This window comes from Adiantum capillus-veneris, chromosome 5 (genome assembly GCF_014529385.1).
Source record: "Adiantum capillus-veneris isolate H3 chromosome 5, ASM1452938v2, whole genome shotgun sequence".
In the NCBI taxonomy this organism is placed as follows: Eukaryota; Viridiplantae; Streptophyta; class Polypodiopsida; order Polypodiales; family Pteridaceae; genus Adiantum; species Adiantum capillus-veneris.
Genome location: NC_140935.1, coordinates 72,041,037 through 72,060,918, shown reverse-complemented (window position 1 = coordinate 72,060,918; position 19,882 = coordinate 72,041,037). Strand labels below are relative to the sequence as shown.

At 47.9% G+C, this 19,882-nt stretch overlaps 1 protein-coding gene across 1 annotated transcript in view; it reads left to right on the top strand.

Moving 5' to 3' along the window:
- Window positions 1–15,821, top strand: part of LOC147457511 (phosphatidylinositol 4-phosphate 5-kinase 9-like) — a 98,566-nt gene extending 82,745 nt beyond the window's left edge. Inside the window, exon 9 of the mRNA XM_086512364.1 lies at window positions 15,282–15,821. Coding sequence (XP_086368490.1) covers window positions 15,282–15,567 — 286 coding nt within the window. The 3' untranslated portion in view covers window positions 15,568–15,821. The remainder of the gene's footprint in view (window positions 1–15,281) is intronic.
- The last annotated feature ends 4,061 nt before the right edge of the window (window positions 15,822–19,882 follow it).

Genomic DNA, 19,882 nt, shown 5'->3' with positions numbered 1-19,882 from the left:
CCTATACACCAATGATCGGCCTGCGGCAAAGACTCAACAATCTGTGACCAAAACTCTACACGAGCACTCGTCACATTGGGCGCATAGATGTTCAGGAAGCCCACAAGGCCACCCTGAACCTGCATAGTAATCCACTGAGCCCTGCCTGGCACAATAATCCCTCTGCCTACAATGGCTTGCTGCAATGAGTCCGCAATAGTCATACATACCCCTCCCTGGATGCCTCCAGGTCCAAAAGCAGCTGACCAAAAGGTATCATACTGTCCATGCAAAATCTGACCACAACGCCGAATGCGGCTCTCACAGAGATGGTGCTCCTGAAGCATAAGGATATCAATCTCTCCTTCCACAAGGCAACGTTGAAGGCCCTGACGCAATCGGCCTCGCTGTCGCTGCAACTGGGGCCCACCTAGTCCTTGCACGTTCCATGAGACGATCCTCATGGGGAGCGAGAGAGAACAGATGCTGCCGCAGCAGCAAGACGGGCTATCTTCGAGGCAGGCTTGGATGGGGAGTAATCCGCATCCGAGCGTCCTCTAGATAGGCGTGACTGCAGTGAGTGCCTAGCCCAAGCCCAAGCAGAGCGAGCCGTACGTAACGCAACCTCCTCTGTCCAGGAGTCCTCATGAATGTATACATAGCAAGGCAAACACTACGTATCAGCAAAGAAGTACACCACAATGTGCCTACATCCTACTGTGTCTGGGGGTGTCACCGCAAACTTGGCCAATGGCCACAAAGTCTGCAGCATATCTGTAACTCCAAGTTCTCCCATGTGGTGAGAGAACTCTAAGACTTGTGTATGCAACCATCCCACCACTGAGTCAAGGGACCACTCTGTCTCGGTCCTACCACAGAGGGGGAAGGAGAAACCAATTGCTGAGTCCAGGGCCTCTGTCCCCCTAGCGGCGAGGAACAAAACATGGGACCCTGAAACAGGTTGCCTCATGGTCTGCTGCGGAGTTGCCGAGAAAACGAGTGAACCCGTAGTCGAATAAGTTCCAGTGGCGTCTGATGTCAATGCTCATCAGCCCACGAGGGATGGCTGCAAGGGAGGATGTCTGAATCTGCAGAGGGGGCCGCAAGAAGGGCTGACCCTCTCACGCTAGGCGACTCGTGGCAAAGGCGCTGCCAAGAGATCTCCTAGCTGCCGGAGAGGGACCAATCGCTTGAGCCGATTGAGGAACTCGAGCAGGAGGAGGAGAGGGAGCTGGGGAGAGTGGAGGAGAAGAGGGGCGGGATGGGGCGACAGAGGTAGAGGGGCGGGGTGGAGAGGCGACGGGAGCAGAAGGTGGAGAGGATGAGGCAAAGGGAGGGAACTCTGGGGGGGGGGGAGCGGCTGTCGAGGGAGAAGCGGAGGTGGAGGCTGGCGTAGGGATCTCCTCCTGCTCAAGAGGACCAAAACGGTTCCCCGTGGGAACCCACTGCTGCCGAGTAGGCACCTGAGGGCCACTCTGAGTGCCAGGTTGACGCTGTGGCCCCTTGCGTCGGCGGCCACGGGCCTGCTGCCACCCCTCCTCCGTTGGAGCCCTAGGCTCGAAGGGTGGCTCTGCATCTGTACACTGTGCCGTTGGCTGTGGCTGCAGGCCAGCCCTAGCAAGCTGGGGCTGAGGCTGTGGTGCAGGTTGCGGCCTCCTCCGTGGACAGGGCTTCGCTAGATGGCCCATCTGGCGGCAAATGAAGCACTGGTTCGGGAGGCACGAGTACTCCACACTCTGTCGAAACCAACCCCCACTCACCCGAGGTAGAAGGATAACCTTCGGGAGCGTGTGGGTATCTCTGACCAAAACTCGAACTGAGGGAATGCCAGCCGCCTTGGCAGCTACTGATGCTGCTGTGCGAGGTGTCTCCAGGACAGTCCCAATGGCGGAACCGATCTTGGAAAGAAGTGGTAGGTATTCCCTCCGTAAACCCGGAAAGTAGACTGAGATAGGGATGTCTACCTCCTCTACTAGAACATCCGAAGCTGGGTCAAAACCATGTCGCCACTGTCGAAAGTGGGCACGTGAGGCTCGGATGGCCAGTGGACTCATAGCTATGACCTTGGACGCCATTTCGGAGGACTCAAACTCGATCTGATAGTAACCCCGTTCGAGAATGTGGACATCCAAAATCTTCCCCACCTTTGCGAGAAGGCGGGCCTGGAGAAGGTCTCGCAGCTCTCCTCTGCTAGGTCGGGTGCCGAGAACCTTGCAGATGACCGAGGTCGCCTGCAATCGCTCTACCTTGACGGCAAGGCTCGCTTGCTCTGTAGGCGAGAGAGCAAGTCGAATGGGCTCAGCGGGGTCGGGCGAGGGGGCTTTTGGCGAGTCCCTCTGTGGTGAAGCTGGAGCCTCCATCTGTGTCTACTGCTGTGGCGTAAGAAGAGGACGACGGGAGGGTGCTGCAAAAGGGCACGCCAACATTGCTCCAAGGAGTTGAAACAGATGCCGAAAGTGCCGAATCTGCAGGGAGTAACCGAGGCGGAGGGCCCAAACTGATGGGTGAACGGGCCGAGTCGGGGGGGGGGGGGGGATAAAGCGGGTTGGGGCTGAGGGCTGAGGGCGTGCGGCGGCAGCAGGGGCTGAGGCTGAGGGTGGGCGGACTGGCTGGAACAGGGCAGCGCGAGGGGAGGGGGGGGGGGGGGGGGGGGGGGGGGGGGGGGAGGCGATGGCGATGGCGTAGTGGGAGTGTACAGCAGCAGCGAGCAAGCGCGTTAGTGAGATTCTTACTGAAGAAGAAGTTCCGCATCCCATCTTTGGCAGCAATCCAAGAGCTATGGTAGCTACGACCTTGAAATGAGAAGCAAGAGGTTGGGCAAAGTGTTGCATATGAGGCTAAAAAAACCTTGCGACCAATCCACAACCACGAAACCAAACCCCAATCTTTGATCACCAAACAAATAGGAGAATTAAACAATAACAACATGCAACTAAGAACTAGAACACATGCAAACACTCTCCCACCCCATGCACATGCAAGCACACAACCATACCACCCCAAGCACAATCAAACAACATAGGCACATACAAAAGAAATAAATGCATAGGCAAGGAAACTTACAAAACAAGCATAAACAAGAAAAAATAGAAAAAACAAAAACTGCTAATAGAAGAAAGCTAGGGAAAAAGAGAACATTGCAGGCAATATAGGAATAGACTAGAGGGAGGGGAAAGGGTTACGGTGGGAGAAAGAATGAAGGGGAAGGGAGGGGAGGTAGGACTCCCGAGCTTCACGTGTGAAAAACCTTACATAGAGGGCGATGATTAGTTGTTGATGACACCACACGTGTAAGTATTGGCATGACAACTCGACGCCCAACGTGGCACAACAATTCTAGACATGCGGTTGTCCTAGATTGCCCTCTCTCTCTCTCTCTCTCTCTCTCTCTCTCTCTCTCTCTCTCTCAGGAGGATTTGAGTAGCTCGGCAGAGATGCACAACATAGGATCATTTGGTTAGGTTGTTTTCAGACAAAGGTGCACACGTTAGATCATATCTTTACATTGAGGGCAATCATTGAGGAAAGTGGAGCATAGAAGAAGGGAGCATATTGCTGCTTTATAGATCTCCGCAAAGCATTTGATATAGTGCCTTGTGAGAGATTGATGAGGAAGCTATAGGAGATTGGAGTCCGCACATAGATACAATGGAACATCGTACAAGATAGTGATGGGAAGAGTGAACGCCCGTGGTGGTATTTCCATTCCAATGATTAGCACCATTGGAGTGAAGCAAATTTGTTTGCTTTCTCCTACTTTGTGTGGGCTTTGTATAGATGAGGTCTCAACATATTGAGAGAGGAGGGGCGAAAGCAATCCTAGTGGGGGTATTGATATCGATAATGCTATATGCGGATGACATTGTACTGATAGCAGATTCACTGAAGGGACGGCATAGACAGCTGGATGGGTGAACCTCTTTCACCCATCGCACAAGGATGGCACATTACCGAACATTTAGTCTTCCATAGATGGCTGGATAGCCAATTATCACATAGATTACATATAGTATGGGTCAGATTTGCACCTCGTCACACCAATTGAGGATAGAGATAGGTAGGTGGGCAGTTGAAGAGGTAGAGGATGAGATATGCCAGCTTTGTGAGAGGGAGCCAGAGACGGAGGAGCATTACATTTGCAGATATACCGTGCATTATTATAAAGGGAAGATACCACTACTTGTTTCGGGAGGGCTTTGGGCTCCTACAGAGTGTGATGCATGTTGAGGACAAGAAATGTTTGGGGTTCTTTCTCTTGGAGAACCAGAGACGCCAAACAACCATAAGACAACAAAAGTTCCCCCAACAGCCACCCCATCGAGGCAAAGTACGCCGTTGTGCCGTGGCATGTACAGTACACAATGTGAAATAAAAACATTCACCTCACTTTTTATACTTAATGATGCATAGGGATAAAGGCAACAATATGTTGTACATTGTGATATATACGAAAGCGGCTACTGCGATTGTTGTGGTCTACATACCTATTTGGGGAGTCGTGGCCCGAAATGTGGTGCTGTTGTGTGTTTTCTGACTTGATAACCATGCCTAAAATGTACACATAAGTGTTTCACGGTGGCACACTCGTCTCACCTAAAAGTTTGATGCGGTCAAAAACCGCGAAAAATAGTAACTAGCAGGCGCGACCGTTATAGATGCATCGAGAAATCATAACAAGTGGTAAAATGATGTTTAGGAGGCAATTTGAGCTCAAGGGAAGTTTTCCACGAAACTAAGGAATTTTACTAGCTCGTTTGGATTTTTTCTACCAGAAAAAGGGTCATTTTTGGGCAAATGGTGGAGAGTGAATTAGGGTTTTCCTTCTTCAAAATGGTGTGTGACTTTCAATATGAGAGCTCTTAAATCTTTGCAAAATCAAAATGTGGGTGATTTGAAGGAGGAAGCTCATGATTTCCTTTTAACAATCTGAAGCTATAATTGTGTCATTAGAGGCGAGGCTACAAGATTCCATGAAAAAGGTTGGAATTTGAATGAGAATTGTGCTTGTATCCGAGTTAAGCTTTGATGGTTGAACTTTAATTGTTTCAAATTGCTCTTTGTAAGTAAAAATATTTGCGAGTTTCTGATCTTTTCATTACAAACTCTTACAAAAACAAAAAGATTTCAAGCGCAACTAGGAAGAGAGTTAGCGATTTCCCTATCACAAACGCTCTAAGATTTTGAACCATTTTAACAAAGAGGGCTAGAAAACACTATAAACACTTTTCACGATGTGTTTGTGACTCTCATCACCAACTCTCATAGCTAGAGGCTTTGCACCTTCCCAGCTAGACCACAATTGTCCTAACAACAATTACGGACTTTTTTTTTTGCTACACGGCGGAGTATGGAAAGTGCAACTAACACCATTTCAGCTTCATCGAGTCCCAACATAGGCACATCATGGGGGGCCTTCATCTTCAAGAGGTGCTACCTTGGATACAATAGTAGCACTTAGTTGAGCGAGATGACCATTTCCATGCAAGAGGAGGCTTAAACGCCTACTCATAGACAAATCAAAGCTATCATCAAGTGCCATTGGAGGTGGATGCCATGACATCTCAATCACAGAGACATGCATCTTTCAATGAGGGAGACACTCCATAGAGAGACAATCTTTCAATGATATCGTGTATATTTAGACTATGGATGTAATTTTTAAATAGGTAGCTCATTTTAGGCTTCATCGTTAGGCTTACTTTTCTGTATCTCTTAGATGAGATATTTTCTTTGTTGTGTATACTGGTTCAGTCTCCAAGGCCAACATCGGCCTTTTAGAAACTCTTGCTTTCTTTCTTGCACGTAGGTCTTGAGCTCAATATTCGTCGGATCTTTGAGGCAGAGTTACCAGGGAACGGACATTTCGGGCCTTGGAACGCCGGAACGGCGTTCCGGCCGGCTGGGATTTTCTGGAACGCGTCGAAACGGAACGGCGTTCCGACTGGAAACTATCACCGGAATGGGACGACCGGAATGAGACGGAACGGACCGGAACGGCCCCAACGGCCATAAACGGTAGTTTTTGAAATTGAAAAAAATGACTGTTAGGCAGCCAACGGCCATTTTCAGCAGTCAAAAAAGTATATAATGTCTCCCTCCTCCCCCATTCTTCACACACTCATCAAGCCTCAAGGCCCATTCTCCCTTGCTTGAGCCTTGCTCTCAACTCTCAAGCCAAGCTCATTCTCCCTAGCTTGCTCTGAACTCTCAAGCCATAGTGTGGCACCGCGGCATGCCTCAAGGCTCAAGCTCTCAACCTCTCTCTCTCTTGGGCTAACTTCTAAGTTCTAACCCTCAAGGCTCAAGGCTCAAGCTCTCTTTCAAGCTCTCACGGAATCAAGTGGCAAGCCTCTCTCTCTCAAGCCCTCTCTCTCTCTCTCTCTCAAAGTTCAAGATCAAGCTCTCTTTCACGGATAATCCATCATCCATGGCCTCTTCTTCTCGTTCAACCCCCTCCGTTCATGCGGGCAACACTCAAAAGGCGAAGGAATGGTCGTGGTGGGATGAAGTGACCTCGGAGGGCACCTTGTCGGCGGCGGGAGGTTCTCGTGCATGGGGATGCAAGCTATGCTCTTACACGCGGAAAGGGGGGCATGACAAAGTGAGGGCACACTTTCTTCGAGTGCCGGGACATGAGGTGAGATTTTGTGCCAACGTAACCATCGAGAAGAGGAAGGGGCTCGAGGAAAAGGATCGGCAATTCAACCATAAAGCCAAGCTGGCACGCAAAGGTATTGATCCAAAGACCCTCATTTTCCCTTCTTCCTCTCTACCCGGTGTAGGTGTTGGTGCATCTTCACAAGGTCCAATTCGTCGCCAAAAGACCCTTGCCACCTCTTGGGACCCAAAGAAGAAGGAAGAGGTGGATGCGGCCGTGGCCCGATTCTTCTATCACGACCATATCCCATTTGTCGCAGCGAGGTATGTTCATTGTTTTATGATTTATCAATCTTCTCTCTCATTTCTTCCGTTATCGTCGTTTCCACCTTTTTGATACCAACCTCTTCTATGTTTGATCGAAATAGGTCGGAGTATTGGAAAGTCATGGTGCAACGGATAGGAGAGTATGGCATCGGCTATGTGCCGCCATCTTCAGAGGCTCTCCGAACCACCTTGCTCGATCGAGAGAAGGCTATCGTGGAGCAAGCAACCCTCAACATTCAGCGTCTTTGGACAAAACATGGCGTTTCCCTCATTGCCGACGGGTGGAGCGATACAAGGAAGAGATCTATCCATGGTCTTGTCGCATACTCCAGTGGAGAGATGTACTTTGTGCACTCTCATGATGCCACTGAGAGTGGCAAGTCCGCCGATGTCCTCTCTGCAGAGTGGACAGCGGCCATAGAAACCATCGGTGAGCAACACGTGGTGGCCTTTGTCACAGATGGGGAGGCATCAAACAGGGCAGCAGCAGCTATCATAGAGGGCCACTATCCGCATGTGACAGTGTGCTTTTGCATGGCACACTGCTTGAACAACCTTCTAAAAGACATCGATAAGCTAGACTGGATTGCTCCAGTCATTGCTGATGCAGTGAAGATGGTTACTTTCATCAACAATCACAACTTGGTTCGGAGTGAGTACCTCAAGAGGTCGGGCGGCAAAGTGCTTCTAAAGCATTCACATACCCGCTTCGCATTCAACTTTCTTCTTGTGCGCAGGCTGTCTGAATGTCAAAATGCGGTCCGACAGGTCTTCATCAGTGATGAGTTCACCACCTCCCCCTATGCAAAGACAGTTGCAGGGATTTTGTGCAAGGATAAGGCAGAGGATCTTGAGTTCTGGAAGGAGCTCAAGAGTCTAGACGCACAGGTAAAACCGGTGGTTCATTTGCTTCGAGTTCTGGATGGCATGGATCCTTGCATTGGCAAGATTTATGAGGCAATGGACCGCATAATTGAGCAGCTTGCACAGCTTGAGCCGAACGTAGAGCGATATGAGGAGATCTATGCGCTTTGCAGCTCGAGGTGGAATACATATGCCTCTCCTTTACACGGGGCAGCGTACATGGTGGATCCAGAGTTCCAAGGTGCAGGGCAAGAGACAGATAGGGAAGTCATGAACCAATTTACAGAGATCTTAAACAAGATGGTTCTAGACAGAGATGGGCGACGCATTGTCAGAGATCAGCTGAGACAGTACAGAGAGATGCGGGGGTCATTTGGCAGTCTAGATGCTCAGATTGATCGCAGGAAAATAGGTTCAGTGCTTTGGTGGGAGGACTATGGCTATGATGGCCCTGAGCTTCAGAGATTGGCGATCCGTATTCTCAGCCAGTCAGTTAGTACCTCATGCTTGGAGCAATTGTGGAGTACCTTTAGCCACATTGCTTCCAAGAAGAGGAATCGGCTTGGAGTGGAGAAGGCTAATGATCTTGTCTTCATCAGCGCAAATTTGAAAATGCTTTGCAAGAGTACAGACAAACAGACAGATCCTTTTACACAGTGGGAGATGGAGCAAGAGGCTTCTCAGGCAGGTGGAGATGCACATCCACCAACACCAGGTACTTCATCTGTGGCTGAGATCGAGCCGGACCTAGACCTCGATGATGAGGAATGGGAGGATGTGCATGATTTACAGCCGGCTACTATGGATTGGGAGGCCTCTCAGGCTAGTGGCTCTTGAGTCTTGAGTCTTTGCCATTTATCCTTACCTTTTTGTATGGCTGCTTGAGCCTTGCCCTCTTTGCCATTTGTAGCTACTAGCATCTTTATAGTATTTGTCACCTTCAGTCTTTTGGTATTGTGGTCACTGAAGTCTGGTTTGAACTTTGCCCCCCTTTGGTTTTTTTGTAGCACCTTGGCCGCTGGCGGCCCTTGAGGCTTGTTACTATGTTAGCCATAATTAATTCCAAAGTGTTATCTCTGACTACTACTATTGCAATTATTTGAGAGCATTGTGTATGTACTATGGGCATTGTGTTTGCTCATTGTTGTTCATCTGGCTATGTACTCTGGGCGCCGCACATCCCAATCAAGTCATAATAAGGTTAAATGGTCTTCGAATCGTGTTTTTTGTGGGTATTAGAGTCAAAGGACTCTAATACTACTTGTATTTAAACACATAACGCTAAAAAAAATAATATTTGGGTGTTTTTTTAGCCTCCCATTCCGCGCCGTTCCCGTTCCGGGCCCATTCCCGTTCCCCCGTTCCGCAGGGAGGCCCGTCGCCGTTCCCGTTCTGCGTTCCGGGTAACTCTGCTTTGAGGTCTCTTGGGATTGTTCGTATGCTGTGAAAACTTCTCTCTTCTCTCTCTCTCTCTCATAAGAAATAAAATACTATAGCAATAACGTCATGTCTCCAATAAATGGACTCTCTCTCTCTCTCTCTCTCTCTCTCTCTCTCTCGTACATTGAGACGAGAGTGGAAGCCCAAAGAGACGAGGCGTTCATTATGCACACAACCATTGAGAAAGAGAAGATGCAACAAGCCCGTCGCCACAATGTATGAGTGGTTGGCATCAAAGAAGAGGAGGGATCCACATCCGAGAGCAATGGGAAAGCCCTATGCATGAAACTTGGGTACAAGGAAGAAGAGGAGCTACCCTTCTCCAAAGCTTGGAGATCTGGCAAAGACCTACAAAAAAGAGCCTTGTTCATTCATCTGAAAGAGGGCCATCTTGAGAGGGCTAGAGGGCCCTCTTATCTACCTTGATGACGACGTCACGAAGATGCAACAAGACCACCGCCTTGCATGCATGCCTATAGTAAAAAAAGCTTGCTAAGAAGGTGTCACAAACTGCTGACGTGTCAAAGCCCTGAAGAATGGAGCCAACTTGCAGATCTCGGCTGAGGGGCATAAACCCTAAGAAGAAGAAGTAACAGCAGAAGAAGAAGTCCTACCAACTTATGGGACCCCGTTCGATTGGGGCCCCAAGTGACATAAAGGATTAAAATAAAGCAAGACCCACAAAGAAAGACTTGCGCCAAAAATTGATAACGTGGCAGTTGTACGGGCAGTTTTCAGATTTTGCGCTGACAATGTTGACATGGCACATTTTTGCAAAACGCACTGACAGTATTGACGTGGCAGTTATACGAAATTCCGTGATTTATGCTGACAACTTTTTGGCATTGCTTTTGGACCAGAAGCTTTTGAGTTTGAAGGCTTTTCATGTAAAACTGCTTTTGGGGCCTAGGGCCTTTAAATATGAGGCCATGGCTTCATTCTTCGGCATGCTTCCTGGAGAAGGTGTAGAGCGTGGAGTTCCGGCTTGTACTATGTTGATGCAATATAAGAAATATCGAAAGGGGCGCCAAGGTTTGGGGTCAATACTCTCTGGGTGGAACTCCGCCACTCCGTGTCACATATCATCTCTCTTTCAGTTGTTATTGAAGTGCTAAAAGTCTATTCAATCTGTTCTTTTCTATTGGCACGTGGTGCCCATCTTATGACAGTGGTACCAGAGCATCAGGCGTGTGCTTTTCTGAAAGCACATCAGTCCTACCAAAGAGCAGACAGAGCAAGATCACACTTCCGAGGTAGAGCGCCCCGCCCCCCCCCCAAGTAGTCGAGGCATTCTTTCAGACGGTGTGCTTTATCCAGAGAGAGAGAAAGAAAGAAAGAAAGAAAGAAAGAAAGAAAGATTTTTAACGTCTATGTCAGGCCGAAATCGGCCTATGAGACAAATCAAATGTACATGGTGTGTATGTCATCCGTCTATCGGAAAGACAAATGAAACAAAACTGATACAAAACTGAACTGAATGTAGGTAGGTAGGGGAGTATCTGAGGAGGGATGGAGCTCTATCTCTAGGGGTATATGCATGTCTATATGCTCAAGGTAGTAGAGTCATGAGAATGAGAATGCATCAAGCTATCTAGCTCCATCCTGTACAAATGGGGGGATGTAAGATGTGGTACATGGGCGGGGCTGGTGCCAAGGCTACCCGGATGAAAGCTGTCGGGTCGGCCCTCATCTGAGCTACTCGCTCCTCAGTGGCACGGCGCTCCCGGGCTCGGATCTCCTCGATCTGTCGGTGGTGGGAGCTCGCGCCCCTGTAGCCTGTGACTCGTGGTCGTCGTCTAGCTCGGCTCACCTCCGCCTGTGGGAGTGTCACTCCCCTCTGAGTGTCTGGTGAGGGAGGGGCGGCAATCCTCTGAAAGAAGTCTGTGAGCTGCGACTGTCTCCCCTCTGTCTGTGTAGCTGTGCGTGGCTGTAGTAGTGTGTCCCGATGGCTCTGTATCTCTAGTAAGAAGCGTCCGAGCTGTCTCTGATCTCGAGAGTCCATGATCTCTCGGAGAGTGGGCTGTCCTCTGAATAAGGCCTCATACCTGCCTCTGATCTCAGTGTATGCTCTGCATCTACATACAAAGTGCTCCTCACTCTCCACCTCCTCTGTGCAGGCTCTGCAGACTCGCTCCTCCCTGGGAACACCAGTATGTCTCCCGATCTCAATCTCTAACCTGTGTGAAGCCACTCTCAGCTGACCAATCGCCACCCGTGAGCTATGTGGCATATATGTGTCCATATAGCGTGGTCTCTGTATGAACCCCCCAGACAGTATGGTGAGAAACTGGTCTCTGTAATCTGACATCCTCGTCCCCAAGCCAGGTGACTCCCAGACTCTCCTGGTGTATAGCTGCCACAGATCCTGTCTCAATACCAAGTTCCTCTCACTGCGAGAGAGGTGAACAGATGGTGAGTGGGGGTCGTACTGGAATGGTGGTAGGCTCTCCATGTCAAGACCGTGTCCCTCAAACCATGCTCTGACCTGTGAGTACCATGCTCTCTCATGCCCACTCTCTGATAGCTGTATAGCTGCCTCAAATGCTCTATGAGTAAGTCTGTTAGGAGGTAGCTCTCTCATCCTCTGGATGAAGCAGACTGTCTGGAATAGTGCCTCTACAACCATAGGTGGTGTGGCGAGCTCGGCTCTAATAATGTCATGTGGCACTGTCTTCTTGCTGCGGAGCAAGCGTGAGATCATACATACCTGTGGCCTCTCAAGCTGTGTCCACTGGTCAGCTGTCAATCTTGGTGCCCATACTGCCGCCGAGTACATCAGGGCCGGGGTGACTAAGGTGTCGAAAAGCCACCCCTTCGTGCGGGGCTCCTGAAAGTGTGCCTGGTGGCATCTCCGCTCTAGCATGGTCAGAGCTGCATATCCTCGGGTGAGCCTGTCAGCAGCAGCCTGCCTCATAGTGAAGGGTCCTGGTAGGCTGGTGAATGTGATGCCAAGGTAGACATAGGAGGTGACTACATCAACCTGTCCTCCTGCTGCTGTGAAGGTGGCGGCGCTCCTCACTGCACTGGATGTGTGAAAGATCATGACCTTGGTTTTGCCAAGGTTCACAGTCAACCCCCTGTGTGTGCTGAATTCGTCAAAGGCCTCAAGATGGCGTTGCAAGCCCTCGGGTGACTCTGAAATCAACACAATATCATCAGCATATAACATGATGTGGACCGGAGTACCTGCCTAGTCGCTCCCCTCTCCCCCTGCTCGTAGTATGTAGTCGGAGATCTCGTCGATGTAGAGCCCAAAGAGTGTCGGGGAGAGTGGGCATCCTTGCTTAACACCAATGGTGCTAGCAATGGTCTCTGAAAAGCCGCCTGGGCAACGAACTCGACCCGTCACCCTCTCGTAGAGAGTATATATGGCCCAAATCATCTCTGTTGGTACCCCAATGCTGTGAAGGCGCTGGAAGAGTCTCTCGCGTGGGACTGTGTCAAAGGCCTTGCGGAAATCCACAAAGCAGCAGTAAAGCCTCTTCTTCCGCGCCTTTGCCCCATCGATGAGGCAGCGCAGAACGAAGATGTGATCAGTGGTGGAGAAAGCTCGTCTGAAACCTGCCTGGCTTGGAGCTCGTAAACCCTCGGTCTCTGCGTAGCAGCTGAGCTGTGCCTCAAGTATTGCTCCATATAGCTTGGCCATCGTGTGGCCAATCATGATAGTCCTGTAGTTCCCTGGGTCCAGGGTGTCGCCAGATTTGTGGATAGGCACTATGGTGTGCTGTGTCCACTCCTCTGGGAAGCCCTCCCCTATAGCCCGGTTGAAGACATGTGCAATCAACAGGGCTATAGTGGAGGCCGCATAAATGATGTGCTCACTCTGTAATCCAGTATGGTCGGCTGATCGTCTGTGCTGCATGCGGCGTATGGCCCTCTCTACCATCTCTGCTGTAAAGAAGGAGGAGCACGTGGGGCGTGGCCCGTGTGGCTGTGGGATAGGAGGCTGCCCTGGCGCCTCATAAAGGCGCTCTGCATAATCATGCCATATCTGTGGATCCTCAATAGCTGTAGTCGGACGTGGCTCGCGCAGGGTGCGCCATGCCGTCGCGCTATCTATGCTCATGAATAGGCGGTATAGCTCAAGCTCCTGTGCCTCTTCGAATGCTCGCCGCTTTTGGCGTGTCAGCGTCTTCATATGTCGTCTGGCCTCTCTCTCTGTGATCTCTCCTAAGGCTCGCCGTGCACGGAGGCGTCGGTATAACTCTCTGCACTCATCATCATACCAGCGGTTCTGAGGCATAGTCCCGGGGGGGGGGTGTGCGTCTTGTGTGAGTGGTGTGTGGAAAAGAGCTAATAGCTGAAGTGTGGAGAACGGAAGAGATATGTGATGTGAGAACTGAGAGTGGTGTGGATGGGTGGGGGAGGCATAGGCCATGCTCGACCTCGGCCGAGTAAAGAGAGGCTAGCTCGTGTGTGAAATGGATGGTGGTGTGTGGAGTGTGTGCTGTGGAGCTGTGTGGGATGGTATCTCCGGTGATGGAGAAAGAGAGGTATGTGTGGTCGGCTCCGATGGGTATGGGTGGAATGGTGAAGGATGTGATAAGGTGTGTAGCCTCCCTGGGTCCCAGAATATAGTCGACTGTACTCCCCCCTCCCTCTGTAACTCCATGTGGCATACAAGTCAGGCCCCCTGAGGTGGGCCACTGGGCCATCCCGTTATAAATAACGAGACGGTCCTGGGAGCCAAGTCGAAGTAGGTGTCGTCCGTAGGCTGACTGGAGCTCTGTCTGCTGTATCTCTCATAGTAGCCTCCTCATCTAGAGTGTGTAGTGCCTCTGGGTCCTCGTGGTCATATGCCTCACACTGCTCACTGCGCGTACGAGCATTGAAGTCTCCCATAAGGAAGAGAGAGAGAGAGAGAGAGAGAGAGAGAGAGAGAGAGAGAGAGAGAGATCTCCCAACTGATAGACTCACACGGCGAGCATTTGAGTCAGCCATACAAATAGCAAAGTCTGGATATGACAGACCTTGGTACACGTATGTTAGAGCATGGTTCAAAGCACATGGCCTTGATCGTGAGAGCTTGCGACTTTTCCTGTATGACCCCGACTTACCCCAGGTTCATCTCTCATGTAGTGAGAGAAACATAGCACTCCGACAGGATCTTTGGCAGCTATATATCAGACAGACTTGGATCACATCTCCCCTTCAACGGAAGATGTCACACTATAGAGATCATTTTTTTTACCCTACTCAAGGACGGGTTCATACAACGACCACGCTATATGAACATCTACATGCCCCACAGCTCACGGGTGGCGATTGATAAGCTCAGAGTATCATCACACTAACTAGAGATAGAGGTGGGGCGAGCTCATGACATTCCTAGGGAGGAGAGAGTGTGTCGAGTATGCAAAGGAGGTGGAGAGTGAGGAGCATTTTGTTTTCAAATACAGAGCTTATGATGATATTAGAGGCTATGAGTCACTATTTAGAGGCAGCCTACCCTCCGCGAGATCATACACTCTCTAGATCAGAGACAATTGGGGCGCTACGGGGCACTACGTGCTAGAGAAACAGGCACAAAGATACACTTCTGCAGCTACCTACAGAGAGACAGGTGGGGGTGGTAAGGGTCACAACTTACAGATTATTTCCGGAGGACCACACCCCCTCCACTCCCACATCCACAAAGGGGAGTGACTCTCCAACAGGCTGAGATGAGCAGGGCAGATGATGTGCCCGTATTACGGGATGTCGAGTCCCACGACTCCACCGTAGACAGATCGAGGAGATCCAGACGAACTACTAAGGAGAGACGAGAGTAGGGTAGGCTTACATACCTACCCACTCTAGGTACCCTCCTTTATTTTTACATTGTACTGTGTCATGCATGGATGTAATCTTTTGGTCTCATAGGTCATTTTGGCCTTCTGAAGATGTTGATGTAACATATCATTTCATCTCTCTCTCTCTCTCTCTCTCTCTCTCTCACACACACACACACACACACACACACACACACACACACACACACTTTTTATATTATTTAGAAGTCATTTGATTTACTAATGGGAACTATGTCTCTTTCAAGATCTAAAGAACTAGTCTGTTTTATGTGTTTTCTCTAGACTGCAGATCCAGTTGGGAGTGAACATGCCAGCTAGGGCTGATCGGAGGCCTCTTTCTCCAACTTACGGCCAAGGTTCAAATGATGAAACTTCCAGTGAGACATACGATGTTGTTTTATGTGTAGGGATCATCGACATCTTGCAAGAATACAACACTGCAAAGAAATTAGAGCATGCCTATAAGTCCCTACAGTTTGACTCTGTTTCTATATCTGCTGTTGGTCCATATCTCTACTCTCAAAGGTTCCAAGAATTCTTGAACAAAGTGTTTCCTGAAAACTTGTAGTACTTCCCACCCAATTCACGGTTCTTTGAACTTCAATATATCAAAGTTGCCACCCTCTTGGAGCTTAAGTCTAGCACCATTTTTTCTTGTGAAGGTGCACCATATGTACCTTTTTCCCCTACCTTGTATCTGTAATACTTGTAATCATGTAAAAGTCCTTAAGCATATTAAACAAGCGCTTCCTCCTGATCAGGCAGGAGACATTTTTGTAATGAGCTTTTTCTTCGACTTCAAATATGAGCGTCTTTTCTCCTGATCATTATTCCTTGGCCAGATGTTGGCAGTTCCTTTGTATCAGCTCATCAAGTTGGAATTTGCTTGAATTGAAAGACCCTATGAATGTATCCATCATGTCAGGAATGGTCAATTTGAAGCTTGAAGATATGTGTATTCCACAACTTTCTCGAATGCAGCCAGAGTATTGATGGGAAATTACAGCAAATGTAAAGGTTTGTGTGATTATTCTAATCAAGAACAGGGCCGACTTAAGAAGCTTCATTCTGGTATTTCCACTTAAGGGTGATTGAATTTCTAAGCCGTCAAAAGTCAGGGGACGGGGAGGGGACAGCCATTTTGCGCGATCCAATCACTTGCAGCTCCTCGCCGTAATCCTCCCATGCGGCCGTTGGATGTCTGTCAGGTCAGCAGCTGCAATCTTTTACTGCACATCCAACCAAGCCATTCGACTCAGTGTGCATCAGAACTGCCCAGTCTCCGCCAAGTCAGCAGCCAGAAACTCTTGAGCCGCTTGATCTTCACCACGTCTGCAGCCAGAATTTTTTATGGCATGTGACATTTCATAGCATGCTAAGTCAGCGGCCGGAATCTGTGCCACCTGCATAGTTTTTTCCCTGCACTGTCGATGCTGTCACTCGGAATTGCTTGCCCCCGTCCCCCTGACTTTGACGGCCAGGAATGGTCGCCCAGTGATCATTCTCGTAAAATGCGCTCCTAGACTGACTCCCAGCCTCCTTCAACTGGTTGCCCATTTTATAGGGAACAATCACTTGACTACCATTCCCTACCATGTCGAGGTTTGGGGTCTTGGGGCACACTGATCCAAAACATGTCATGGAAAGTTAGTAGGTGGAATTGCATGTGCTGCTGACACCTTTGTACTCAGAATGGATGCCTCATTCTCCAATCACTGTGCGCCAACTCTTTTGCTACCAACTCAGCCTTTGGAATATCATGATGCAGCAAGCCAGAGCAAACCCTACACGTCTCTACAAACTTTGCACAGTGCTGGCATCTCACGAGCACACCTCGCACATCTTTCCAACCTTTGCGTTGTGCTTGTATCTAACGTCTGCAATCATTGGCTAGCTATCTCTGCATCTTTGCAATGTTTGCCCTTCCTCTCCTCGACTCTTGACGGGTACGTTAGTGACTGTTCCTTGTAATCACTGCTCCTGCCATCCCTCCAAGCTCCTCGTCGGTCGCCATGTGGTCACAGTACGGACAATGGTCACTGACGAACCATTCCCTACATCATCAAGGTTGGGGATCGAGGGATAAGTCATCCAGGCCACCCCCATTATTGGACAAAATTAGTGTGCAGGAACCACTCTAGCGCAAGTCAGCGCACATAATCCTTGCTCATACATTTATCACCTCTAACCGTTATGGAACAAGTTAGTGCATGTAATTTTCAGAGAAGACTGCAGGGCCCCTTGACCCTTGCCGGTCGGGAATGGTCCCTCAGTCCTTGAGGGACATTCACCACAATTCTCCTCTCCATTGCTCCAAGCATCCGCTCCCTAAGGATTATGGGGGAATGCTCGTTGAGGGACCCCATCAGCAACACGGTGTCAGAGTGTGTTCCAGGGTATTTCAAAAAAGCATCGGGCTTCTGTATGTAAAATAGTAGGCTAGAACCAAGCGCAACGAGTGCAGATAAGACTAGTGTATCTATACTAAGAGTATAATGTAGATGATGGATTAATTGTGAGAGATATCTAAGGTTTATAATAAACATTATGGCTAATAGTAGTAAGGAAAAACAAAGCACCGTCGACTTTTTGGCAAATAATAGAACACATAAATATCAAAATACCATTTTGCATCAAATGGCACACAAAGTAATAATCATAAACCAAAAACATCAAAGCATCCCGTGGATCAAACAACAAATAGAAAAACTGACAAATCATGAGCATCATGTTCTCCTTGGATCAAAAAATAACATCAAATGCCCTGCATCATATGATAATATAAAATACTTCCATATCCGTTCTATGGTGGAAACATTGGTAAAGCAGCTTCATTCTCTCCAACATTGGAGTCTTGGGGATGGGTACCTAGATACATCAATTCCCTAACAAAAATCTCTTCATTTATCTTCCAAGAAACATCAATTTTTTTTTTGCACAAAATCTAGTAAAACCTCATCAAGCAACTATATAAGCTCATTATCACCCCATCTAGAACATGCACAAAATCAAGTTGTTGGGAATCCTTATCACCTTGAAACAGAAAACCCTTCCAAGGCTTTATCCAATAAACACAGAAGCTCAGTGTCTACCTCTTCAAAAAACTTTTTACCTTGTGAAACAGGCTATAAGCTACCTTTTCTACATATAGCATACATACTAGCCATACCTTCTGTAGGCTGTTCTTTGATTTTCTCGCCCTCAACTAAGTGTCTTTGTACTTCTACAATACAAATTCCACATGCATATGGAAAATAGCATTTACTTATCTATTCTATGCTCTGAAATATCCATATCGTGTAAATCTTCATGTATGTCCAAACCCTTTCAATCCTTAGCTTTCAGCCATTCGCATGGAATTTGAAATTCCAAGCTTCACATAAAATGCCTTGGTAGCTTCTTCATCATCTTCGACTCGTAATAATTTTTTGTTCTCAAGTAAACACTCATCTAAGATAGCTTCAAGCTTAGCTTGCATTTTCCTGCAAACATCTGTATAGGTAGACAAATTAATACTATCCAATTCATCTTCACACATACGCAGATCCTAATAACAACTGACATAAATTTTCTCCAATTGTAGCTGCATTTTTCTTAAAGCTCCTGATTTCACTCAAGAAAATCAAATTTGGGAATTTTTTTCGCCTTCGGTATTCCATGGAACTCTAGCTCCTCTTCATAGCATTCGAGGTATCCCTCATGCAATAGAATGAGGTTCACCCACTTTCCTTTCTTTTAGTGGCCAGATGGCCTCAACATACCCAACTTACCTTCCAATTTTTAAGAGTCTACTCTTGGCCTATATATTTTCCTTGACATTCTGATATAATCATAGATAGACAAAACTCTAGAATGTATTCAAATATCATTTTTTTTCACCCTCTATCTACAAAGCGGCACGATACCGGAATGTCTGAAAACTAGCCAATTTGATGTGATTGCAGATCGTCTTTTGATTATGCTAGTAATTTGCTAGATGGTGACCATTACTGATGATGGCACTGAGAACAAGAGCTCATTTGGATATTTTAAAGTGGGTAGATAAAATGTACTTGGACAATATGATCAAATATCAACGGATGCTGTGTCTTATAAGAGTACACCTTTGAAATTTATCTTTTGATTTCATGAGGACTATGTAGTTTGACATAGAATATTCCTTTCTCACACACACACACACACACATAGAGAGAGAGAGAGAGAGAGAGAGAGAGAGAGAGAGAGAGAGAGAGAGAGAGAGAGAGAGAGAGAGAGAGAGAGAGAGAGAGAGAGAGAGAGAGATTATTGACGGCACTTAAAAATGATGGTGCAAGATAAGATTTTACAATGTATGCAAGCACAAGGTGTTAAAAAATCACAAAAGAGCACATTTGTAGCTTAAACAAGGCCTCCATAGGACGAGTGGCACTACTGGCTGAATAAATAAATGTTTTCTATTTTTGTCGCTTGTTGGAAGTATCCAACACCAGGAGAGCTGTGTTTATCTTTTGCATGCGTATATTTTTTGTTTACTATGTATATATTGACGGGCTGTCTACGAGTTTCAAATTGTATCTACTAATTTACTGTATGTGCCTTGAACATCCTGCCATTTATTTTTAAAACCCTGAGCATATAAATGAATTGTAGGTCGTGAAAGGAAGAGGGGATCATTCTGTGAGGATAACTCAGAGTAGAGAAGGAGAAGAAAGAGACTATGGAGGTAGAAGCTTTGAGCCACACCTACTTGATTCACGAATTGGTTAATGCATTCATTTAGGTTTATTCGTCTTACTTCTCTCTTGCTTTTCATTAAAATTGTGTATTAGCTTCAACATGTGTGTTAAAGGAACTAATTGCTCAACAATCTCTTGATTAACTATTGTGTGTTTGATGATGGTATT